Source organism: Colossoma macropomum, unplaced genomic scaffold (assembly GCF_904425465.1).
Source record: "Colossoma macropomum unplaced genomic scaffold, Colossoma_macropomum, whole genome shotgun sequence".
Taxonomy (NCBI): domain Eukaryota; kingdom Metazoa; phylum Chordata; class Actinopteri; order Characiformes; family Serrasalmidae; genus Colossoma; species Colossoma macropomum.
Genome location: NW_023494798.1, coordinates 9,799,413 through 9,826,101, shown reverse-complemented (window position 1 = coordinate 9,826,101; position 26,689 = coordinate 9,799,413). Strand labels below are relative to the sequence as shown.

At 43.3% G+C, this 26,689-nt stretch overlaps 1 protein-coding gene across 3 annotated transcripts; it reads left to right on the top strand.

The window, feature by feature from the left end:
- Positions 1–1,982: 1,982 nt before the first annotated feature.
- baz1b (bromodomain adjacent to zinc finger domain, 1B) lies at positions 1,983–24,235 on the top strand. Of its 3 annotated transcripts, XM_036585028.1 has the most exons (20): positions 1,984–2,753; positions 4,443–4,559; positions 7,464–7,608; positions 9,079–9,268; positions 10,167–10,489; positions 10,751–10,939; positions 11,618–12,559; positions 12,887–13,085; positions 13,768–13,906; positions 15,160–15,323; positions 15,450–15,570; positions 16,030–16,128; positions 16,771–16,948; positions 17,965–18,150; positions 18,986–19,133; positions 20,352–20,502; positions 20,600–20,706; positions 20,850–21,028; positions 21,446–21,552; positions 23,298–24,235. In XM_036585028.1, exons 1-20 carry the CDS (start codon positions 2,635–2,637, stop codon positions 23,980–23,982), a joined length of 4,488 nt encoding a protein of 1,495 aa, XP_036440921.1. In that variant the 5' UTR covers positions 1,984–2,634; the 3' UTR covers positions 23,983–24,235. The 3 variants fall into 3 exon arrangements, with proteins under 3 accessions (XP_036440920.1, XP_036440919.1, XP_036440921.1); XM_036585027.1 differs by having other exon boundaries at positions 1,983–2,753; positions 11,618–13,085; positions 20,355–20,502; XM_036585026.1 differs by having other exon boundaries at positions 1,983–2,753; positions 11,618–13,085.
- Positions 24,236–26,689: the final 2,454 nt, after the last annotated feature.

The window sequence follows — 26,689 nt, the reverse complement described above, 5'->3', positions numbered from 1 at the left end:
GCCGCATAAGCATCTTGTTCTTGGAGCAACTTCTCAACATCTGCATTAAAGTGTTTTCTCGCTAGTTACACATGCAGTGCAATGATCATTAAATTTACTGAAGAAACTCTGGTTTTCAACACCTACAGTCATGTTTCTCTTTTTCTGACATATGTGGACAGTACAGGTAAGTGTTACTGTGGAACTTTGACTTTGCAATCATTTATTTAAAAAAAAATAATAATTGATGTCATTTTGTCTGTTGAAAAAGTAAGTAGACCCCTGGCTTCAGTAACTGGTACTGCCCCCTTTTGGCAGAAACATGTAGCCATTTCCTGTAACTGTCCACCAGTTTCTGACATCCACTGGGAGAAAAATTTGCCTGTTCTTCCATGCAGAATTCTTTCAACTGCGCAATGTTTGAGGGGTTTATTGCATGTACAGTTTGCAACACCTTCCCACAGCATTTCAATGGGATTCAGATCTGGGCTTTGACTAGGCCATTCCATAACCACCCATTTCTTCCTTTTGAGCCATTCATGGTGGATTTACTTGTATGTTTGGGATCGTTATCTTTTTAGAAGGTCCACTTCTTCAGCCTCAGCTGTTTGACAGATGGTCTCAGATTCTCCTTAATCACTCTCTGGTATGAAAGAGAATTCATAGTCAATTCTATGCCTGCAAGTTGGTCAGGGCCTGAGGCAGCTGCCTGCAGATCCTATGATGACATTTTCAGGTTCTTAGAGACTTTTAGCATCTTACAGTGGCCTAGTCTGGACAAGTCTGCAGTGGTTTTACATCTTTTGCACTTGTGGACGATCTTTCGGGCAGTGAAATGACTGATTTCCAATCTTTTGAACATCTTCTTAAACCCCTTCCCAGATTCATAGGCATTTACAACTTTCTTCATTGAGGCTCTTTTGATCTAAGCACGACGATACCACATAATCCAATAACGAAGAGCAAACCAGACATGATATCTGAGGTTTAAGTAAGACAAGTTACTTACACTGCTGATTTCTTTACAGCAGTGGTGATAGGAACCAGGGGTCATGATGTCTATAAAACAAATATAGCCATTTTATTTACTATCCAAGACCACCAGTGAACCTGTGTCTTCTGAGTTTTTATACACTGACAGTGATAAATTAGTCAATAAGTTTGCTTTGGGGACTATTTTGTCTTACAACGCCATGCAGGTACCCCTCCGCATGAATAGATTAAAACACATTTGAAGCCAAAACTTAATATATCACAACACTATCAGAATACAGATATCAGGCAACATACATCAAACTATTTCATGTAATAACTTAATGTGAGGAGGCATTAAACTCTTCAGACGTCTGGTTCCTATCACCACCACTGTAAACAATTCTGACCCAGCAAGTTTCTCTAGAACAGAGCATTTCGCACCAAACCACTCTGGGTAGCTCTGTTTACATCTCAACCATTTAATTATGTATATTTTTTTGAGAAATCGGTGGAGTTCCCCTTTAGGTGAGGGGAACAGAGGGAGCAGTTACTTTTTCACACAGGGCCAGAGTGACAAAAAATGTCAAATGTACAACTATTGATAGAATTTCATCCAGTCAGAAAGAGAGACAGTGAGGAATTGATCTATAAATGAAACCCTATTGTTTCTCCTCCACCGCTACAACGCCGCCCTCCTTCAGCGGCTCGTTTAAAAACCGACGTATGACAATTAGGCGCCATTCTCGTGGAACTGCGTCTGATGTCATAACGGTGCTGTTGCCAGCTTTACAGCGCGATCGTGGGTTTAAATATAGTCTACTTTTCTACCGAGGTGTCACCAGCTGCCCTTTACCCCCTCATTCCCAACCTAACGCCGTCCCCGGTTGTATTTTCTCTCAGGGGTGCCGCTCTCGTTAAGGTAGACAGGGTCTGTTGATAGACAGCTGAGCGAGCCAATGAGCTCCCCCTGCTACGGGCGCGGTATCTGAGGAGCCAATGGGCGGCGGTGGTGGGTGGGCCGAAGCGTCGCGACGCCGCTTGCTGCCGGGGTAACGGAGTTTTTGGGGTCGTGAGGAATGTTGCCGGTGAAGTAGGATCTCCCGCCATTTTTCAACCAGGCTTATTTGTTGTTCTGAGCTGATATATCCCGCAGCGGGAGGCAGACGGTGTCGGGAGCTCCTATAGCACGGGATAAGGAGATTGCCCGTCACCGCGGGGGAAGGAGAAGGCCGAGAGCATTGTGGGACGGTTCAGAAAGCGCGCCATACGCCCTCGGACGGACGCCTCTGTTTTCCCGCGAGTCGGAGGGGCCAGTCGCGCCCGCGTCCCGGCTTTCAGAAGCTTCCCCTCAGCGGCACAGCCGCCTCTCTCCCTTCGGACAGCTTAACGTCAGCAGATCGGTCGCTGGCTATGCTGCAGTCGGCTCCCAGGCTCAGCGCGGCGAGGCGAAGCGGCTTATAACCCCTAAGTGTCTTGTTATTGTTTTTCTCCTTTTCAAGCTGCTAGCTTATCTTAGCCTAGCCTAGCCTAGCCTAGCCTAGCCCGGCCCGATGCGTTGAATGTCGGAGGGGCGAAACGTGTCTCAGGGTCTCGCTGGATTCCGGAGTTCATGATCGGGCTCGTGTTTTGACGCGGGATTCAGTGCTTACGAGGAGGTTCGATTGCTAATCCGAGTGAACGATGGCGCCGCTGCTGGGCCGGAAACCCTACCCGCTGGCGAAGCCGCTGGCCGAGCCGCCGGGCCCCGGAGAGCAGGTCTACACCATCGAGCACACCAAGGAGGCCTTCAGGAACAAAGAGTATCCTTTCTCCCTCAGAGAGCCCGCCAGCCGCTGTTGCTCCGCGCAGAGAGGCGAACGTTAGGACGGGTCTAACCCGCCCTCCGCGCTCGACTTACGGCCGGGTGTTGTTTTTTTTGAAAACCGGCTTCAGGACTGTTTGTTTTGCTTTTGCGTGCGTTTGTTTGTTTGTTTGATCTCCGCGTAGGAGACGCTTGGTTAGCTTTCGCCTCAGTGATGCTGTCTCCTCGAAGCTAACCGGCTAACGTGGTAATGCCGCTAAGCGCTGGCGTGATTTCAAGAGGTCGAGCGTTTTGGGGGATTATGGAGGCAATGGAAGGAGGCAGACTCCGGCTGGTCGGCGTTTAGTGCCTCTCATCTGCCTCCGTTCCGAGCGAGTTAGCAGACGTTAGCGAGCGAGCTAGCTGGCTGTCAGGTCGCTTTCTCGCGAACCCGCGTTTTGCTATCACTCAAGCTTTTGCGAGACCCGAGCTAGCATAGCACACTCGCTAACCCGGTCTCTTGTGGTCCAGACTGTCCGGTGCTTGAAGCATTAGAGTCGTCACACAGGCTGGACCACTGAGTGAGGACAGTTAGCTTTGCTGCTAACGCAATGTCAGACCTTGTGTCCGGCATTGGCGGCGCTTTCGTTTGGTCTCCTCTGGAAAGCGGATGGTTTCGTTTGCTCGGCGTTGGTTGTGGTTGTGAAGATGCGTTGCAGTGACAGTTGGGCTTCTCTAACGTCTCCTCAGGGTCTTTGGACTGTATTGGGGATGTTTATCGTTGTACTACTTGAGTTTTGTTATTGAACTGAACCGTCAGAAGTGTTCTTGCTCACTTTTGCCATTTAAATAGTTCTCATTTTCAGGCGTGAGGTCTGTGTGACCTGTATTGAGTCACTTTCGCCCAGATAAATGGTAGTTAATAGACCAGGTCATGTTTCCAGAGTAAACCTGTTAATGAATTGGTGTAAGTATAAACAGCCACGTGACTGACACTTGTAACCTGTCAGACTGCTTTGCCTCATTGCTTTTCTCCACTCTGAAGCTGCAATCTGGACAGATGTGTTACAGGGATCTTCCAGAGGTGCTTCTCGCCCTTTAATTTTGATCCTATCTGCTCACTGTATGCCTAGTGCTGCTCTTGGGATTCCCCGTGGTTTTATCACCATGTGCTTGCCAGGTGCTCGAGGAAGAAAATGTGCAAAGAAATCCAAGTATAACTTTTACGGTGTGTCTTGTGATAGTGGCAGTGTACTGGCATGGATTTAGAAATATTCCAAATGTGTGTGTTTTCTTTGGAGTGGATGTGTGGCGATGTGTTGCACCTCACATTAAATAACTTTTAATAGAAGAGTACAGCACAGTGTCATGGGTCACTTTAAGTCTGTCATCTCTTCGTGCCAAAGCAGCGTATACTCGCGTCATGTCGTATTCAGATATACGCCTGTCTTAGAGTCTTGGCTGATTCTGCGCCTTTTAATTATTGAGCTCTTCTGCTACACACTGTCATTAATTATGAATGAGGTGCCCAAAGGGCCCAGAGAGCGGAGCTCCACCTGATTAGGCAAGTCAGCTGCTGCCCTGGCTAGACGTCCTTTTGGAAATCAGTGGGTTTTCTGAATGAATCAATATATAGAAATGTAAGATGTAAGAGGGAAACCTGTTTTGTTCTGTCTGTGCACTGTTTATCCTTAACGATGCTGCTCAGAGAGTATGAGGCACGACTGCAGAGATACAGTGAGCGGATCTGGACGTGCAAAAGTACCGGCAGCAGCCAGCTGACGCACAAGGAGGCCTGGGAGGAGGAACAGGAGGTCACTGAGCTGTGAGTAAACCATGAGAGATAGTGTGCCTGAGCCTGTCTGTACTTAACCTCTTAAGCTCGTAGGTATTTTTCGTTTTTTCCGCATACCCAAATCGTAAGGCAAATTATTCAGTAACTGCATGAAATAAATGTAATGTAAAAGTTCTCCTCAAATTAACAGAAAATGTGTTTTCTGATCATAAACATAATGCAGTATGCTTACAGTTTACTGCTGAAAGCCATAAATCTTAGACGCTCCTTGTATTTTTTTTTTTATAAAAATAATTTTTAAAGAGCTGATCACTGAAGAGACGCCGTCTAAGATCCAGTTTGTAGCTCAGATTTGTGGAAAAATGGGTCGACTTTCAGTAGACAAAAAAACTGAGTTCAGCTTTTTTCATTATAAAGTTTTAAAACTACATTACTCATCTGTTGGTCTGGAAAGAAGACAGTTACAGCTCTCATATGACACCCACCTTTAGAATGAAGCTTATGGAATATGAAAGCTCTGAAGTAAAGAATATGACTAAGTACGTTTTGGAACCACTGGTGGTTCCACAAAGTTAAAAAGGTAAAATTGTCTTTAACACTGAAAAGCTGCCCTTTTCTGTAGCTGCTTATCTGCACTGTCCCCTTGCTTCTCTCTCTCTCTGGGTGCCTGTGTGTGTCAAGGTCTCTGTGTATTAGCCTTGCCGTTGTCAGAGGCTGGAGGATCAGCAGAGATCAACCAGCCTCCCATGTCACTCTATTCTGAGTCAAGTGAAAGTCACATGACCCCACCTCCACACTGGGGCTGAACGATTTGTGGAAAATGTCTAATTGCGATTTTTCTGACTGATATTGCGAAATTTAAATAGCAATTTTTTTTTACAATTGAGATTCAGATTTTTTTTTTGGGCCAAGAACACCAGAACATCCACCTTTTTTGGGCTTGAGGCTCGACCCCTGAACATAGCATGTTAAACTGCCAGTAAGTTGTGGTTGTGATGTCACAACACATGGAGGTTTGGTTGCCTCTGATTGGTCTAACTCATCTAAAGGCATTTAACAAACTCTTATTAGGTTCAGTTTCCCCTCTTAAAACTTAGAACATAATTTTTGTTAATGTACACACCTAATAAAGATGGTCATTTAGTAAAGACAGCGGTTCTGTGTAGAACCACAAACACTCAAAGAACCTTTTGCATGCTGAAATGGTTCTTTGCATGGTAAAATAGCTTTTCAGATTGATGGAGAATGTGTTGTATATAGAACCTTTTTGAAAAGAGTTCTCTATAGGACCAAAATGTTCTTCTGTTGTTATAAGTTTGACACTAACAAGCAACAAAGTAACAGACCCTTTTTGATGATATACAGAACCACATACAGCACATTCTCCCATCTGAAGAACCTTTTCACCATGCAAAGAACTTTTTATGCATGCAAATGGGTTCTATATGGAATGACGGTCTGTACTAAAGGACCCTCTTTTTAAGAACCTTGAAGAGCTGTGTTTTAAGAGTGTCGGCTATAATCAAAGAAAGTTGCAGCTCTTGCGATTTGAAAATTGCACTGCTTTAAATTGCGATTTCAATATAAAAACAGTTAATCTTTCAGCCCTAATCCACTCTTTCATTGGCTCTGCTGTTGTCACTCCTTCCAATGTAATAACAGTGCAGATTGAGTCTGTTCTGCAGTCCAGCAAAAAAGTACGGTGGTGTTTTAGGGCCACTGTTAATAAAAATAAAACCAGTAGACTTAGAGAAAAAAGTTGTAATATTTCGAGAAAAAGTCATAATATTTGGAGGATAAAGTGGTCTAACTGTAGGGGGGCTGCCATAACGCGTTGGGGTCTCGGTTGCTGTACTGGCGCTGGAGCTCCACTCACTCCTGTCTCTCTGTGGATCATTTTGATCATCATTCTCACTGTCTGTGAAACTTCATGCCCTCTTTGAATGGTGTTGAGATGTAGCCCTGATAGCCGTGTAGACGACCCTGCCTGAGGTTCTCCTTCAACAACACAGACAGACAGTTTCCTCCGAGTCCGTCTGGCTCTTTATTCTAGATAAACAGTTTCCTGCTCAGCCGTTTCAGCCGGTTCTTATACTAATAACAGGCTGGTGCTGATGAGCAGGAGAGACAGGGAGACTGAGTGTTTCTTTATGGGTGAATCGATATGAAAGTGTAACTCCACCAACTCACCGCCCCTCATTTAACATGAGGAGGTGCTGCCTTCCCTTTGCAAAGGCTTTGGCCACAGTATTGACCTTTCCTGGTGTTAATGCCACTTTAATGTCCTAATTCTACGACTTTTTTCTCGAAATATTACGACTTTTTCTTGAAGTCTACTATTTTTATTTTTATTAAGAGGCCCTAAAGTGCTGTTGTGAAAAAGTGACCTGTAGTGAAAATATCTCTCGCTTACAGTTGATGTAAGTGAGACTGCAAGTGAAACATGGCTGATTCATAGAGTTCTCTTGCATAACACACACACACACACACACACACACACACACACACACACACACACACACAGACATACGTTCACAGCGGAGACCGTGGTGAAGCCTCTGCGTGTGTGCCTTAAGCACTGCCCAGATTGGTATGGTCATGTTTCGCACAGCTCCCTCTACTGACCCAAAAAAGAATAGTCAAACTTTGTCTATCTGTATTCATTTTTATTTAGTTTCCATAACAACTTCTCTCTCCTTCTTTCATGGCTTGGTCTCATTAAGTCTCGGATTTGTGGAAATATTCAGAGTTCTGACATCACACTGGAGTTGGTTCTGTGTGAAGATCTGTTTCGCGTCTCCACAAATGCGTCAGACCCAGTGTTATTTTAAAAAAGCCGCAATTAAGTAAATGTATCTGTGGCTGTTCTGTAACGTTACCCTGATAATTCGAGAAATATGCCTGAACGATACTTGTGGTCCTGTGCTTTCCCAGGCTGCAGGAGGAATATCCCGTGTGGTTTGAGAAGCCAGTTTTGGAGATTGTGCACCACAACACAGTGTCCCTGGACAAACTGGTGGATCTGGCCTGGGTGGAGATCCTTACCAAGTACGCCGTGGGGGAGGAGTGCGACTTCCTGGTAAGAATTTTAAGTGCAGACTGGAGCGTTGCCACAGATACAGCAATTTCCTGTGATTACCCAAAGAAAAAGTTAAACGCTTTGGGTTTTTTTTGCTTTCAGGGGGAAGAGTGGAAGATTTAATTTCTTAATTGTTTCTTATTATAAATATCAGCCTTTTTTGGAGCACAGAGCTGCATCATTTAGGGTTTAGATTTGTTTTGTAAATCAGAAAGAATAAAAATAGTTTGAAACTTCTTATTGTTTGAATTATGAATGAGCATATTTGGAAATATTCATCTCACTAGAGATGGTACCCGTCTGATATCGGCAGAAAATGCTAGATTGGACAGCGGAGAGGAAAAAAAAGAATGAATATGGTCAAATCTTACAACAAGTCTAATCTGAAATGGCACACTTACATTGTGTGTCATATTGTTAGTGTTAGCAGGTTGTTTGAGCAGCATAAGCTATGTTCACGTTACAGGCCTTAATGCTCAAATCTGATTTTTTGCTCAAATCCGATCTCTGACACAATGGTTCACGCTCGTTTAGGTAAGTGATTCAAATCTGTCGTGATGTGACGAACCGGCGTCCTGAAATGACCCTCATGAGCACATCCTTCTCAGTAACGTCATGGCGCTGCTGCCATGGTAACGCTGAATGATGGCGCAGTAGGAAAAAAGCATGTGAATTCCGATGTGAGCATAACATTAAGGTTGCATGGCCACGAATCGGATACGTATCCGATCTAGGACCACATGTGAAAGTGGCTCAGGTCGGATTTGAAAAGATCAGATTTGTGTCCACACAGCTCTGAAAACATCAGATCTGAGTCACAAAAAAATCAGATTTGTGCCACTTTAACCTGGTAATGTGAACGTAGTCATAGTCTACTTTTAGGTGCTCATCTGAAGCAAAAACCTTAAGGTAAAAAAGGCGCATTTTAAAGCTTTGTAGTTTTTACAGAAGTAAATATCAGTGTCGGCAGATACTCAAGGTTTCAGCACTGGAATCAACAAGAAAAAGTGGCATTTTGTTCAGTCTAGTGTTCGCTGAAAATTCTAGCTAAAAATTAATATTAATCTCTTGGCTTGATAACTGATAATCAGGTCTTACTAGCTGCAGTTGCATGTGTTCTGATTCGTAAGAGGAAGAGAAATTGGAAAGTGATGTTTAGAAACTCATTGCAGCGACCAAAAACATTCAAATGAAGGTGGGGATGTAAAACAGCAGTCCCAGGCAAGTTATAAGATTACTTATGCTCTGCTCTTTATCAGCTGTTGCAGTAAGATATGAAAATAGTGGTGTAACTGTTGGAGAATATGGCATGGATGCATTAGCTGTATTGAAGTTTCTGAAGGCAGTTTTGTCTTTTTCTGTACTTAGTGGAAGCCTGTGGGAGGTGTGTTTGCACTGTCTTGCATAAACAAATGTTTGTCTTATATTCCACTCTCATTCACTTATGTCTAAATTTCCTCTCCTTCTCAGGTTGGTAAGGATAAACGTTTGCGGGTGAAGGTGGTGAAGATTCACCCGCTGGAAAAGGCTCAGGAGGAGCAGGCAGAGAAGAAGTTGGAGGGAGCTTGTGATTCCCCGTCCAGCGACAAGGAGAATGCCAGCCAGGAGAATCAGAAGAAGGAGCAGCCAAAAGAGGAGGACAACAAGAGAGACAGCCTGTGTAAGACACAAGTGTAGCTGTGGTTTCCAAAGACATTAACTGTATACAGTGATCAGGCATAACGTTATGACCACCTCCTTGTTTCTACACTCATTGTCCATTTTATCAGCTCCACTTACTATATAGGTGCACTTTGCAGTTCTACAGTTACAGACGTTTGTTAGTTTGTGTGTTAGTGTGTGTTGTGCTGGTCTGAGTGCATCAGATACAGCAGTGCTGCTGGAGTTTTTAAACACCTCAGCGTCACTGCTGGACTGAGAATAGTCCACCAGCCAAAAATATCCAGCCAACAGCGTCCTGTGGGCAGCGTCCTCTGACCACTGATGAAGGACTAGGGGATGACCAACACAAACTGTGCAGCAGCAGATGAGCTATCGTCTCCGACTTTACATCTACAAGGTGGACTGCAAGTAGGAGTGTTAATAGAGTGGACAGTGAGTGGACACAGTGTTTAAAAACTCCAGCAGCACTGCTGTGTCTGATCCACTCGTACCAGCACAACACACACTAACACACCACCACCACGTCAGTGTTACTGCAGTGCTGAGAATGATCCATCACCCAAATAGTACCTGCTTTGTGAGGGTCCATGGGGGTCCTGACCACTGAAGAACAGGGTAAAAGGGGGCTAACAAAGTATGCAGAGAAACAGATGGACTACAGTCTGTAACTGTAGAACTACAAAGTGCACCTATATAGTAAGTGGAGCTGATAAAATGGACAATGAGCGTAGAAACAAGGAGGTGGTCATAATGTTATGCCTGATTGGTGTATATAGATTGTTGTTCTCTGGGTTTGTTCATTGTATTATTTGATGTTTTATGTCTTTTTTTTTTTTAATTTTATTTATGTATTTTTACCCACATTGCACGCTCATTTGTTTTTTTCTGTGTCCTAGTGAGTGATCGGGCGCGGCGCTCACCCAGAAAGCTCCCGACCAGTATGAAGGAGGAGAAGAAGAAGTGGGTGATGCCTAAATTTCTGCCTCACAAATATGACGTGAAACTCCTCAATGAGGACAAGGTGATCAGTGACGTTCCGGCTGACAGCCTGTTCAGAACAGAGAGACCCCCTAATAAAGAGATCATGCGCTACTTCATCAGACACTGCGCTTTGAGGCTTGGCATGGGAGAGAGCGCCCCCTGGGTGGTGGAGGATGAATTGGTGAAAAAATTCAGCCTACCAAGCAAATTCAGTGACTTCCTCTTAGATCCGCATAAGGTAACGTGCTTATTTCACCGAACAGATGTTCCACAGCAGTGATCAGTAATTGTTAACATGGTGTATTGGCTGCCTCTGGACTAGTTCTGTGCACAAAAATATATTCTATTCATGAGTCAGTGTTACAGCAGAGGTCTTCAATGGTGCCTTCGCATTTTTATACAGATTTTCATTGTTATACCTTTGAAAATGCAGATGGTTTTGTGTAATGCTGTATTTCACCAAGTGCACCATAATAATGTAGGTTTTATATGCATGTAGTTTTTGGCAGAAAATCCTTCAGCCAAGAGAAAGAGTCTCAGCTCTCCTGAGGGAAAACCCAGCAAAAAGCTAAAAACTTCAGAGTCAGGGCCGGAGACAGACGAGAAAGGAGAGAAAGAGAAGAAGAAAAAGAAAAAGAGAGACTCTCAAAACATGCCTCTGAGCCCAACCCTTTGGGCAAATATGCAGGTATGTCTTTTTACGTGACACATTGCTTCTGATGTAATTTCTACACTTTTTCTTAATTTTTAAAAGGTCATTCAAAGTGTGAATTATGGCACAAAGATGTTTTTCTCTTAACCTCTTATGTTCGTGGGTATTTTTCGGTTCTTCTATCTGAATTTACCTGCCCAAATCGTAAGGCAAATTATTCAGTAACTGCATGAAATAAATGTAATTGTTTTTTTTTTTAAAATTAGCAGAAAATGTGTATTATGATCATAAACATAAGCATATAGCATTACAATTTACTGCTGAAAGCCAAAAATCTTAGACGCTCTTTGTATTATTTTATAAAAATAATGTTTACAGAGCAGATCACTGAAGAGACGCCATCTGTTTATAGTTTATAGCCCAGATTTGTGGAAAAATGGGTCGACTTTCAATAGAAAAAAAAATTGAGTTCAGCTTCTTTTATTATAAGGGTTTAAAATTACGTCACCCATCTATTAGACTGGAAAGAAGACAGTTACAGCTCTCATACGACACCCACCTTCTGAATGTAGCTTATGAAATATGAAAGTTATGAAGAAAATGATGAAGTGTGTTTTGGAACCACCGGTGGTTCCAAGGAGTTAAAAAGGCTAATGGTAATCTTGTTTGCATTAATGAATTTTTAATTTTATTTTATTTTTTTTATGTATTTAGGTGAAGAAAGTGAACGGCTCTCCACTGAAAGTGAAAAACTCAAGCACTCCTAAGAAATCAGAGAGCAAGAAGCTTCCTGACTCCAAGAAGGGTCGCAAAAGCGGTGGAATCAAGACACCAGGCAGCCAGAAAGCCTCCAAAAAAGATGAAAAGGGTGCCAAGAAGCCTAGAATGAAACAGATGACGCTGCTTGACCTCGCAAAAAGTCCCTCAGCTAAAGATAGCCCGAAAAAAAGAGCGAGGAGCTCAGGACCCGGCACCCCGAAACTGGGAAAACCTCTGCCGCCCATGGCCCTGCACCTCTTGCGCTTTTATAAGGAGAACAAGGGCAAAGAAGACAAAAAGAATGCTCTGTCTGCACTGGTGACCAGGGCAGCCAAGACCCTGTTGGCGGAGGACCGTGGACGCCTCCCTGAGGAGCTGAAAGAAATGGTTCAGAAGCGGTGGGAGCGGCTGGAGGAAAAGAGGCGCTGGGCTCTCATGAGTGAGGAAGAGAAGCAGGAAGTGATGCGCAAGAAGCGGGAGGAGTTGAAGGAGAAGCTGCGTGAGAAGGCTAAGGAGCGACGCGAGAAGGAGCTGCAGATCCGGCGTGAGCTGCAGCGGCGTTACGAGGACCAGGAGATCGAGGGGAAGAGCCTACCCACCTTCCGATTGGTCGACATGCCTGAGGGCCTGCCCAACACCCTGTTCGGCGACATAGCCATGGTGGCGGACTTCCTCAGCTGCTTCTCCGACCTCCTGATGCCGGACGACCAGTACCCAATCACAGCCCAGGCCCTGACTGAGGCCCTGGCTGCAGACAAGGGTGGCTTCCTTTACCTGAACCGTGTGCTGGTGGTGCTTCTACAGACGCTGCTGCAGGACGAGCTGGCGGAGGCCTACAGTGAGCTTGACATGCCTCTCTCTGAGATTCCGCTGACCATGCACTCGGTGTCCGAGCTGGTGCGCCTTTGCCTGCGGCCTTCGGATTCGCAATGCGACGAGAGCACCCGCAGCTCGGATGAGTGGTCTGGTGGAAGCAGCTTTGACGATGTGGTCAGCAGCGAGTTACTGGAGCGTCTGGATACGGCCGAGGTGTTCGAACTCACCCCTCCAGAAAAGGTGAGCCTGTTGGTGGCGCTGTGCCACCGCATTCTTATGACGTACTCAATTGAGGATCACGTGGAAGCCATGCAGCAGCGGGCAGCCGGGCTGTGGAGGGAGCGGCTTGCCACGCTCAAGGAGGCCAACATCCGCCGGAAGGCCGAGAAGCAGAGGCGCAAGGAGCAGATGTTGGCTGCAGGGGGCGCCACTGCTAAGGCAGAGGATGGTGGTGGGAAAGCGGAGAAGAAGAAGGAGGGGGGCGCCAAGAAGGAGCCCGTGAAGGCCAAGACGGAGCCGGAGGACATGATCAGCACTGTGAAGAGTCGCAGGCTGATGTCTATCCAGGCCAAGAAGGAGAAGGAAGAGCAGGAGCGACAGAATAAAGGTGTGGAGAAACAAAAGAAAAATAAACAGAGCAAAATGTGTGAATAGACTGGGAAGGAGCATTTGCAGAAAGGACAGTGAATTAGTATTGAAGTAATGACAAAATTTAAATAGAATCATTAAGGATGCACAATGTGTTTGGACTCATTGGTATCAGCAGATGTTTGCTTAAAAAAAAATTTAGCAGCCGATATTTCTAACCGATATCAGGCGTGTTTAGGCCACACTGGGCTGCAGTACTAAAATGTCTGCATTTGTAAAAGTCTAAACATAAATTTCATTTCTCTGTAATGCTAAACGAGGTGAATTCAATTCCCGTTCCTTTATTTTATAAATGTTTTGTAGCAGCATCTGCAGATATACATGAAAAATATCAGAGATATGCATCAGCCCAGAATTCTCAATACCAGCCATTACCATAACCGGCTAAAAGAGTCCTAAATTGCAGAAAAAATGGACACAAATAACCTTAAGAGTAAAGGGCATTCAGCCTGCAGCGTTCATGGTTACTGTTTCGGCCAGAAACAGTCCAGACTGTTTAGAAATACACAGCCAATGCCCGTAGCAATTATATCTAATTGACAGTGTAAATAGGTTTTTAAGGTAAATAGTAGTTATGGAGTAATATGATAGTCTGTTTGTGAGAGGTTTGCCTTATGTTGATGCCATGTGTTTGGATGTAGAGCGAATGGAGAAGGAGGCTGAGGAGGAGCGGATCCGGAGGCAGAGGGTTGCGGCAGAGCGAGCGTTCCAGGACGGCATCGCTAAGGCTAAGCTTGTTATGAGGAGAACGCCACTAGGCACCGATCGCAACCACAACCGGTAAATCCACTAGTTACTAAAACGCAGGTCCAGGTTTGTTCCCTCTGTAGACAGACTCATTAATCAATGTCTGTGTTTACATGCAAAGATTTTTGCCAATCCGATTGAATACATTCCAATCACAGATTAAGACTGAGGTGTTTATGATCACTCTAATCAACAGTCTGATGGAAAGTCTCTGTTTACATGCTCACTACAAGTAATCCGATCCAAAATAACGCATGTGCGTAGAGAACCGCTTAGTATAGACGTTACCATGACAACCAGCATCACCTGAGTCCAGTCAGAGTGAGGTGAGCAGCAGTGAGCAGTGCTTGTGTTTTTAATCACTTTAAAATGATGTCAGACTCAGGAAAACGTCCTTCACATGTCCTTATTAAAGAAGGCCGAGAGGAAGACGTCGTGTTCTGAGACACATAAGCTGGACGTCCGTCCCACCGCCGTCTTTTAAAGATCAGAGCATAAACTTCGTCTCCTCTGCAGACCAGTTTCTGCTCCGCCATGTTGAACGTTATAAACTTTCACTATGACGTGACGACACATGATCAGAACGGACTTAAACTTTCCGATAGGGAATGTAATCAGATTCAGGCGTTTACACGGATATTATTCTTCTATTTAACAGATTATTTACAGGATTACCCACCTCATTGAGTCGGAAAGAAACTGTATTCTGAATGGCCTCAATCAGACTAGACTATTCCGACTGAGGTGTTTACATGGACGTGTTCTATTCCGATTGAGCTATTAGTCGGAATATTAACAGATTATTAGGCTGCATGTAAACGTGGCTAATGCTTGATCAGAATATTGAATCCTAGAACAAAGTCAAGCGTCATTTCATGATCTAAATCGGTCGAAAAATTGAGGGTAGCAGACGAGTCCTGTGACATTCTAGCAGTGAAAACATTCACTGTGGATGGTTTGTTGTTGCTCAGCAATATATCAGACAACAGTGTGCCAGTTAGACCTGTGCCTGTGTTGGGGACTATATAGTGCACTTGCTACTGAGCAATTAAACATATTGATTTTGTAAAACTTTGAAACTGATAATGCCACTCGAGACCTGTCTTGTTTGTTGATATAATCATTAAAGGGTTTTCCTTTCTAGTTGTAACAGTATTTATGACGTAGAACTGCGTCTTTTTCCTTACGCCTTTACAAAGTAGCTTATTTACATTCTGTTTTAAATGTATGTGAAATGACCTGTGAAATGTATGTGATATGAGGCTGCTGTTCATATGTGTCTGCAGGTATTGGCTGTTCTCTGATGTGGTTCCTGGGCTGTATATAGAGAAAGGATGGGTGCATGAGAGCATCGACTATAGCTTCACTCTTCCTCCTCAGACTGAGCCAACACAAGGGCAGGAGGAAGAGGAGGATGAGGAAGAGATTAAGAAAGAAGAGGAGGTGGAGGGTGAGTTTGCCTTTTGTTTCACTCAGGCCGTTTCCGTCGTCTACATGTAAAGGTACTCAGTTGCTTACGGATTTAAACTTGTTCTTCTTGAGAAATCTTACACACATTCCTTTGTTTTTGTTTTAGATGCGGAAAAAGATGATGAGGGAAGCATTGGCAGCGCCACAAACGAGAATGGTCAGCAGGGGGTGCCAGCTCCTGAGACTTGCATAGAGACCACTGTGCCAAAACAGGGCCAAAACCTCTGGTATGAAAATATTAGGAGTATTTAATTAAAAGAATGGCTTAGTATTTTTCTGAGGCATGATATATTCATGCTGAGTGATGTACAGCTCAGCTTTATGCAAAATCCTGCAAATAAAAATACGTATACAATTTAGTGTAGCTTCTCCATTGAGAAAGCTTGACCAGGCCTTTATTGTATTGTGAAAAATAACATCTAAATATTTTTCAGCTAATCTGTGTGCAATTTTGAGGCACGGGTTTTTTGGTTCCACTGGTTATTACTTTCTAGATTTTGTTGACATAAGCCAGTTTAGTTACACGACTACAGCTACTTTATACTGCTGAATTATCCAAATATATGATGTTCAAAAGAAACTGCTATAATTTTCTGAGTCTTAATAGTGAGGTCCCTGTCTTGCATGAACTGAGGTAACAGGTACAGTTTATGCATCATGGTTTACAGGATTTGCTCTCTTCTCAGGTTTGTGTGCGACTCTCCTAAAGATTTAGAAGAGCTAATAGAAAGTCTTCATTCGCAAGGTGTGCGAGAGAGTGAACTGAAACTCAATCTGGAGGTCAAGTAAGTGTTTGTTTATTTATTTAACACCCCCCCCCATGTTTGTGTGTCCAAGTCATTTTGTGTCGTTTCTTTTGGTCCATTCATTATGAAATGTACACACAATGTAAAGGGCAACAAATATTTTCAAATTAAGTCAAAAATGAAAAACAACAAAAATGGAGATTTAGAAATGGAGGTCTTCTTCCGACAGCAGCGATATATACGTTACGTATGTATATGTGTGTGTATATATTTATATAACTTTACAGGAGATGCGATAAACATACTTTACTTTTAATGTAAGTCAATGGAACCAGAAGTCATTTTGGGGCATTTTTTGGTCCATTCATCATGAAATTTACACACAATGTAAAGAGCAACAAATTTTCAAATTATGTCAAAAACTACTGTAAAACGACAAAACTGGAGATACATGGTTTTGTTCTGACAGTAGCAATATGGGTATGGACGTGTGTGTGTGTGTGTGTGTGTGTGTGTGTGTGTGTGTATATGTATGTATGTGTGTGTATAGATGTGTGTATATTCTCCTGCAAATTAAATTAATTTTTAAAATTTGTTTATGTATGAATGACTTTTTCTCTAAGATAATTAAAAATTTTGGTCTTGTCTTTGATACCTCACACTTACTGGTTTGTGCTTTAGATGCCAGGACATCATGCATTCCCTCCACCTGAGCAAGAAAGGCAACTTGGGCCTGCGCACCTGCGACGGAAACGAGGAGCTCCTCAAATATCTGCGCAGCGACATCATTGAAGTGTCCTCTCGCCTGGAGAAGGGTGGACTGGGCTTCATGGAGGACACAGTAGAGTTTGAGGAGCGGGTAAGGGGCTGTGGAGAGGGTGGGGTGGGGGACTGTTTTGGCCGAAGTCGATAGGCCAGAGGTTTTCTGCCTGAATGGCTTGGGTTGTTTTGTACCCAGTCCTGTTAATTATGCTTTAGATGCTCGGATTCCACGTCAGGGGTTTTCCCGATCTGCTCAGTCTGACAAGTGGATTGGATTTTTAATAAAACAAATGGATTCTTTTTAGAAATATTACCAAATATAAACACATACACTAGACTTGGGTGATAAGGCGATGTAATCAGATATTGTTCATGATGCACAAGTAACGTGATACTTGCTGTTTTGGGAAAATCAGGGACTAATTTACCATTGAACAGCTTGTAAAGAGGGGAATTCACAGTCACGTTTGAGTTTTGGTCAGTCAGTTTTAGAGAGAGAGAGGGGTTTGTTATGAAGCTGCCTGTTAGTTCCCTCTGTAATGCTAACTTTACTGCATGGCTCGTCACCTTTTACTTGTATTACTTTATCTTAATATAAGCTTGGAATTGAAAATTGGTTTGTGCTTTGTAACTTCAGTTTGCATCAGAGTGACTTGCTGCAGTGGGAAAAGAAAAACAAGCTTAAGAGTTTGAATATTACCGTAGAGCAGTTAGCACTATTATTGAGAGAAACCTTAGCAATATAATTGCTACTCATATAATAGGTAACTTTTTACAAAAATATTGGGTAAATTATTTTTAGATATTGTTCCCGTACAATATCTAACCTACAAATACACAAATCTCTCAAGGGCATTACATTTAATCTTACAATAAAATTATTACTATTCTTACAATTATTATATAACGTATTATATAAAATGTACCTTTGAGGGTACATTTACATTATTTGTACAGCATCCAAACTGTATAGTACCTTTGTTTTCTGATACTGTGTGTTTAGGGCTCCTGAGAGCGAGCTGCAGTTTTTTTTTGTTCATGCATGCGTTCTCAGCTGTTCCTGTAAACTTTTGAGAATCTATTTATTTATATAATTTTTTTTTTTTTTTCCAGGTGCGAGGCCTGGAGAAGCTGAAGGATTTTGGCGAGTGTGTGATCACATTGCAGGCAAGTGTGATTAAGAAGTTCCTGCAGGGCTTCATGGCTCCCAAACAGAAGAAGAAGAAGAAGCAGGGAGGGGAAGAGAGTGGGAAGACCGAAGAGGTGGACGAAGAGAAGAAACTGGCGGAGGAGGCTCGGGTGAGTGAGTGCGTATGTATTTGTGTCCAATGAGAGCAGCTTTTTGTGCATCTCGGATGAATGTGGATTTCTGTTTCAGCAGAATTGCGGCCCTAATTGGGTGCAGTCCACATCACGTTGAACAGTAGTTTTCAACCCTGTTCATTTACATTTACAGCATTTAGCAGACGCTCTTATCCAGAGCGACTTACAAAAAGTGCTTTGTCTGTCTAGAGAAAGTATCTTCGCTAGTTACCGATAGGTTAGAGAGAAAACCAGTCCTGAGCTCAGATACTGCTAGAATCAGAAAGTCATTGACGCCTAGTGAAAAAGGAACAGAGTTAAACACAGAGCAGTGCTGTACAATACATTACAATCAATACTTAACTCAGCGCTCATTTAAGTGCTGTATAAAGAGACGGTCTTCAGTCGTGTTTGAAGACAGTGAGAGACTCTGCTGTACGGACAGCCAGTGGGAGTTCGTTCCACCACCTGGGTGCCAGCACAGAAAACAGTCTTGATGCTTGCCTTCCGCGCGCCTTGAGGGATGGCAGGTCAAGCCGAGCTGTACTCGAAGCTCGAAGGGCTCGTGGTACAGTTCGAGATTTCACCATTGCCATCAAGTAGGGAGGAGCTGGTCCATTTTTGGCTTTGTAGGCAAGCATAAGGGTTTTAAACCTGATGCGTGCAGCTACAGGAAGCCAGTGAAGGGAGTGCAGCAGTGGGGTGACGTGGCTGAAGTTCATACTCTGCTCTGACAGTCTTGATTGAACGAATCAGCTAGTTAACAGCCTTTCCTCAGTTTGTCTGAGATTCAGATTAAAATTTTTGTTTAAATAAATCTTCTTGACTCTAGGTGGCGACAGCAGTGGAGAAGTGGAAAGCTGCCATACGTGAGGCGCAGACCTTCTCCCGCATGCACGTCCTCCTCGGCATGCTCGATGCCTGTATCAAGTGGGACATGTCGGCAGAGAATGCTCGCTGCAAGGTGTGCCGCAAGAAAGGTAAGGAGCTCGACGCAGGTTTAAGCCGTATCAAATATTTAAGTCATGGTTTTTAATGAATCCACTTAAAATGAGGACAAATAAAGAAAGGCCATTATTCACAAAGCTTGTGAGAGTGAGGGTTCAGATCTGTGATATGTTTGGGCTTGAGATCACCATAAAGATTAGATTAGATTGGATTTGGATGAACGGAAAACCAAAGTTCATGTCTCTAAGCTTGTCCATCAGTTCCCCGGGGAGTAGTCCACAAGTCCAGCAGTAAAACTGCTGTGGCCAAAAACGAGCAAAAAGCCAAAAAAACCCAGACTATTTGAAAAAAAATAAGAAGTTCCTGTCCAAACAGGAGCTTGCGCTGCATTTACACTGTTCCGGCGCGTCGACGGACGTGAACGTACTCCCCCTCTTCAGCTGGCTACATGTGGACATTAACAAAGACATTCCCTGCATCATCCAATTAAATCACGTCCTGCTAAGTCTAATTTTAATTAATAAATCTGCTGATTTTCTAATAATCAAAAAACTAATTTAGTATGTTATTTTTTTATTTATTTATTTATTTATTTATTTAACACAACGATCAGGCGTAACATTATGACCACCTCCTTGTTTCTACGCTCATTGTCCATTTTATCGGCCGACGCGTCGGAGCAGTGTAAATGCAGCTTTGATCAAAAAGCAAGTAATAAACATACATTGAGGAAAACGTGAGGCGTCCCTTTTACAGCAAATTAGTCAGACAGTTTAAATAGAACATCTAATGGAGCACCTAGGCTACATGAAGGCTGCACCACTTCTTGTGTGTCTTGGTAAGTGCCTAGGTTCTCACCAGGTTCTGTTGTGTGGCAGGGTCACAAACCTACTACTTAAACATCATTTGAGGACTGCAGTGTAGACGGACACTATGGTAGACAACTAGTTAATTCTTTAAATACAAACAGTAGATCTAAATTAATCCCATTTGTTTATAAAACAAAATAACATGGTTTGACTAGGGTTTTTTGGGTTTAATCAGTTTATATAGTTAGGATTAGGGTATAATTGTGTTCATTACTGAGAATTTTCTTGGCTTCACTTTGGCTATTGCTTTTAAAAAATAAATAAATAAACATCAGGTGGTCTCAGATTGAATATTTATACATGGATAGTGTTGGTAATGTGACACAGAATGAAGGAAGTGTGATACTAACCCCGACACTAACCACATTCTTGTTCTTCCAGTAGGCGACGATGATAAATTGATTCTGTGCGACGAGTGCAATAAGGCCTTCCATCTCTTCTGCTTGAGACCGGCGCTCTATCGTGTACCTGAGGGAGAATGGCTCTGCCCAGCCTGCCAGCCAACCATCGCCCGCCGCTCTTCCCGTGGCAGGTGAGAGAACCACACATTCCTGGAATCCATGTGCCAAACACGCACTCGCTCCTACGCAGCAGAACCCCCCTAACGCAACTCTGTTTCTGTGTGACAGAAATTATAACGAAGACACTGAGGAGGATGAAGAAGAGGAAGAAGATGAAGATGAATCAGAAGAGGAAGACTCTGAGGAAGAGGAACACCGGGATACCGGGCACAGCTGTGAGTGTTTTTCGCTGATTTACTTCTGTAATTAACGGTGGATTTTTGCTTGCATACCAGTTTTTCCTAATCGGTTGCTTGTTGGAGTGATCCTGCCCATTCGCGTCTTGGTGCTTAAACAGCTTGTGTTTTGTGTTTCACAGTGAGACCGAGGAAGAAGTTGAAGTCCAAAGTCCAGAACAAGTCAGCGTCCAAGAAAAGCTCTCCTCAGAGTGCCAAACCTACGTCTAAATCAGTAGCTAAAACTGCCCCAAAACCAGCACCTAAAACTGCTCCCAAATCACGGTCGGCTCCAAGCAACCCTGCAGATATTGAAGAACTGGTGAGGAAGCCTTCTGTGGGTGTGGGTGTGGGTGTGGGTGTGGGTTCGGTGTTTGTTTTGTTTCGTTTTGTTTTTTTGTGAATCATACATACGTCGTTGCTCATGAATAAGATTTATCCACTCTAAGTCCTGATAAGCCTGCAGACAAGCATTTATTATTGTTAGATAAAACCTAGAAATATTGTTTTAAGATTTTGTGGTGTTTCATGATGTCATTGGATTTGAGATGGAGGTCGTTTCTGTGTAGGTATATAATGAGAGGTTTGAGATGGAGGTAGTTTCCGTATAGGTATATAATGAGAGATTTGAGATGGAGGTAGCTTCTGTATAGGTATATAATGAGAGATTTGAGATGGAGGTAGCTTCTGTATAAGTAGTGCTGGGACTTCTTTGAAATGTGGCCCTGTTTTTCTGTAGGTGCGTCAGAGCTCCAGATCAGGACAGAACAAACAAGCACAGGAGCTTGAGAAGTGTGAAGAGATCCTTCAGAAACTGATGAAGTTCCGCTACAGCTGGCCGTTCAGGTAATTGCACCAAAACGATCTCTCTCTGTCCGTGTCTCTCTTTCTTTGTCTCTCTCTCAACTGCGCTTTTAAAAGGTGCAAACAATACAAATCCTCAAATGTATAGCTATGCAGCACTCGTGTGCATCTCTGTAGTCTCAGCCACTAGATTTAGCCTCAGAAGTATGTAAACCATCTAAGATTTATTGCATGCTTAGATGGACATGGCTGTCGAGATTTTGTCAGTTACTTTCTCATTGACTGCCTTGTTAACTCACTTCATGCACTTGTTTTATCAGTTGTGGGGAATTGAGCTTTTTTTTCCCAAGTAGTTCCTCGCTCTGCAGTGTGGAAACAGTGTGGCAACAGTAGGACCTTCTTAAGATTTAAACCTTAGATTGAAAAGAGTTCATAGAATAATGTATTGGAATGTAACTTGACAGTCTTTCTAAAGCTGTCTACTAGGTGCTTTTGAGTAGGGCAGTTACCAAACTGAGCCTCAAGGACAGAAGTTGAACACCCGTGCTCCAAAGCATTTAGTAGGTAGTAAATGAGATTCACACGTTTCATTTTTTCACGTGGGACTGTTTTTGTTGGCCCTTTTTTGTCAAGGTAAGTGGTCAGTGGCCACTTTAAGCATCCCGCAGAAAATCAGTCATTTCTCCCGCCTGTGCAGTCCCGCTCACGTCCAATATCTGACAGTTTATTCACAAATACATTATTCTCTGCTGAAATAACACGACAGTCACGCTCATCAGACTGTGAAGTAACTTCACCAAACGGCATTTATTCCCAGTAAACAGAGCAGAAATTAAATCACAGAGCGTGGGTTTTTTTTTTTGTTGTTTTTTTTTTTGCGCTTTGCTGGGCAGCTGTGGCCGTCAGACCGAGGACTCTGCAGTCGCTCTAACGCCTATTCACACATGCTGACTCCGCATGGCAGCGCGAGCACTACAGTTCGGAGGCGCTGGCCTTTCATACATACAGCGTTGTCATGCAGACATTCCTGTTTCTAGACGGATAAATGGTCAGTCCGAAATCAGTCACTCTGCTCAATAAAAATATAATTTTATTATATATATTTGTTTATCCTGGACAGCATTCTGACTTCCGATTAGGCAAAAGTTTCAAGCCTGGTGGACAAACCGGGAAATCTGTTCATCACTAGTATTGCGCCATGAATTACATAAAAATGACCTTTTAAAGTTTCTGTATGGTCATCTGTTCAATGGTTATTGATTTTCATGGCTTACTTTAGTGTATTTAGCTGTGTGACGCATTCTCTAAACACTGTGCTGCTTCAGTGCGGCGTCTGGAACTCTGGGCCACTTCGCCCACGCAACCTGTTTGAAAGCGCTGACCAGTTAACGCGGGCGCCGAAATGAAAAGCAAGACTTTGTGCGTCGCTCACGCTGCACGGACGCAGTATGTGTGAATCGGGCCTATGAAATTTCGCACGTTGTTCACCTGACCGGTTGCTAAGAATGACTTTATTCTTCTTAACTGTTTTACTGTTATATTCATAAAAAATATTAGATTTAGTGATCGTTCTGCTTTATTTAGGCTCTTCATTAATTTGCGGGATTTCTCTTCATGTGTGCTTCCGCTAAAGACCCCCTAAAGGGGTCTAATTTCCGCCTGCTCCCACAAGCCACACTGAAAATTAGTCCCGCGCCACAAGATATTGTGTCTGGTCGGTAGTTTGGTCTAATGGTCTGGCTCGCAAGACTCGCATTTCTCTAACTCTGCTCTTCTTTCCCATCCAGAGAGCCAGTGTCTGCAGAGGAGGCCGAAGACTATCACGACATAATCAGCACTCCCATGGACTTCAGCACCATGCAGAGCAAGTTCAAGTCCTCGCAGTATCGTGGCACGAGTGACTTCATCGAGGACATCAAGCTGGTGTTCTCTAATGCCGAGGAGTACAACCAGCCGGGCAGCAGCGTACTGCAGTTCATGAACCGCACGGAGCAGACCTTCACCGAGCTGCTGCACAAGATTCTGCCGGGGGTCAGCTACATTCGCCGCAGAGCCCGCAAACGCACAGCCACACACCAAGAGAGGGATGAGGAGGAAGAGGAGGACGACGAGGATGAGGAAGACGACAAAGGAGGGAGGAAGATGCAGAACGGTAAGCAGGGCAAAGCGGTGTCAAAAGGCCAGGATGAGAGCAGCGCCGGCCGGTCAGCGAAGCACAGCAGCAGATCGCGCAAACTGCCGGAGAGCGAGAGCGAAGATGAGGACGAAGAGACGACGAAGAGGAAGAGCAAGCGGACAGGGGCCACGTTGAACCGCAAGGATTACCGGGAAGAGGACAGCGACAGTGAGAGGGAAAACAGGAGAACTGGCTTGAGGCGATCAGGGAGGAGGGCGGCGGAGGACGCGGAGGTCAGCAGCGACGAGGACTCGGCCAGCCAGCGACATTCCAAGAGGCAAAAACGCTCACGATAAAGTGCAGGGTGCTTTTTGTGTGTTTCGTACAACAGATTCTTACTCCCTCTTCTCTCCTACCTCCCTCAATTCCAAAAGGCAAAATGGACCCTCATTACATCTTTTGAGTATCAGAAACCCCGCAGTCGTCTTGTGTAGTGTTTGTTTTTTCTCCTCCTGGTATATCACACCTTTTTTTGATGTTTTATGTTCATATTGACAAAAGCAAAAGAAAACTGATTTATATTTGTAAGTCGTTTATAACTGGTGATTTTCTTCTAGCCAGGAAATTTATGATCTCTGAGGAGATGATCTCTCTAAGCGCTTAAGACATTTTCATTTAAAATTTGACCTTAAGCCACTTATTTCATGGAAAAAAAAAAGCATTTGTCGTTTGGTGCACGTCGCCACCTGTCCGGGTCTCATTTTGAAGATGTCAGAATGTCAGGCAGGGCAGCTAATTAAACACAGTCAGCGGTGACTGAATGTTCTGGAGTAATCTGGATGATTATTATTATTTTTCTTTGTTTTTTGTTTTTTTTTGTTTTGTTTTGTTTTTTTTTAAACGATGCTCTAGAATTGAAACCCCAGCTGTTTTTGTGGTGCACCGATACTACTTTGTACTATTGTTATGGAGAGAAACCAGCACCAAAATATTTTTTTGTGATCTTGTGATTTAACTTTTCAGAGTACAAATATGAATGAATAAAGCATTTTTGATCCAGCTGAAATCATGTCTGCTGCATTTGGATAATTTCTTTAAACCTGAGTGTGATTATGGTTAACCACTGATTGTAGTCAGTGCAATGACACAATTTGAACCAGAGGTGCAAATTTAAAAGCCTCTAGAACAGAGAAATTATCATGGTGCTGAGTACCAATGGATTATTTTTCATTAAGTCCACATCTCTATTGTATTGGTGCACCCCAGCTTCAGTCTCTGCTGTTGGAATTCCTTCTGAACTGTTCAGGACTGTGGATTAAACTGACCAGAACTTTTTGTTTTTTCTTTATTTTGTGTAAAACATGCCACAACAGTCTGTTAATTTTTTTTTTAACTTTTACAATAAAGTTTAGTGGAAAAATGTACCCACTCATTTGAAAGAGTGCAGGATGGTCAGTGTCTTGAAGTGTCAACAATGTCGATTGAGTGATTTTGATCATTTTAAAGTCGCTTGTTTGCCGTTTCAACTCTTTCAAGGGTCTAAAACAGTCCAAGACTTCATGACCCCTTTTCCTGGAGATGTTGCCTCTTGCAAACATTAGTTCAGGTGCCGATTTAGTGGAATGTTGAATTATTTTGAAGAGCTTTATTTGATTAGGATTGGAGTAAGCTCTCCAGATTGAGGGGTCAGGGCTAATTAAAAAGACCCTAAAGTGGTTCCTACTTATTTGAAATATCAGGAAGAATTTGGTCATTTGCCATTATCCATGCTGACCTGCAGATGGCAGTCTACCATTGCGTTCATGCTTTGCCAGCACGTCCAATGAGAAAGCTGCTCTTTGCTTGTGAATAGGAAGCTTCATTTAGTCCCTGTTAAATATCGTAAACATGTATTTAGTAACGTGCGGCTTGGTGTGTCCTGTCCATCGGAGCAGACCGGCCCTGTTTTTGTTTATATGGGTCTGTAAATACAAAACTGTGCTTGATAAGTTGCTGGTTGCCTCAGTATCAGACTGATAATTGGATAAGTGATTCATTTCTGTGCATATTTTGCTGAACAGCTGGATGAGAAAAGGCTTTGTACAGATGTACAGACCCACAGTTTTGGTTTTTTTTTTAATTTTTTAAAATGCTGCTTGAACAGAAACCGCTCTCACCAGACATTGACGCTTCTCAGAGGTTTCTAAACCGGCTTAGGCCGAGCCAGGCATGGTTTAATGAATCTCCTAGAACCCGACCGCTGATCCAGGATCAGCTGTAGCCAACCGTGTGTTGATATTGATCAATATTGATTAGTATGTGATGAGCAAAAGCTGCTTCTAGATCCACAACAACTCTCAGCCTAAGGTGTTCGACGTATGTGACCCAAGGGGTGGTCGTAGCAAAACTTTGGCTGCTTCTAAATGAGTCGTCTTGTGATTAAACGAGGAGGAGGAGTCTGATTTTAGATTGGCAGTCGGGCTCTGGGATGCTGAATGATTGCTTAATTAGGCTTTGAGAAACTTGGCTATTATGTCATAGCAGTTTTCTTTTTTTTTCTTGTTTCTTTTTCCTTCTGGTCCACTTGGCTTTTGGTTTCAGCTGCCCATGTTGACGCTGTTAATGATCTCCATGTAAAGGATGGCTTTAGTTTTTAGGGTGAATTCGAAGCAGAAACCAGTCAAAATGCCATACAGGTGCGCGGTTGTAGAGAGAAAGAGCAGAGCCCTCGTGTTTTCTTTTCGTAGCCATGTTTCCATATGTATTTATAGACTACATGCTACATGAACGGTCATGATCGGGATTCCTCCCCTTTTAAGAAAGTGTAACTAAAGAACATTGTTTTTTTTTTTTGTATGATTTTATTTGGAAAGGTGCCCCTAGCCCACCTCGGTCCAGCACTGCCAGTTGTAAAACCTGTAGTATATCAATGGGGGGGGTAGGGGACGGCATTGGGAACCTGAGGTTGATTTTTGTGTTATTTTTTTTTTCTTTACTTTTTAATAAAACCTTGAACAATGTTCAAAGTTTGTCTTGGTCTTTCCTTTCGGAGCCTCCAACTTGTCTTGCGCCTGTGCTATAAAA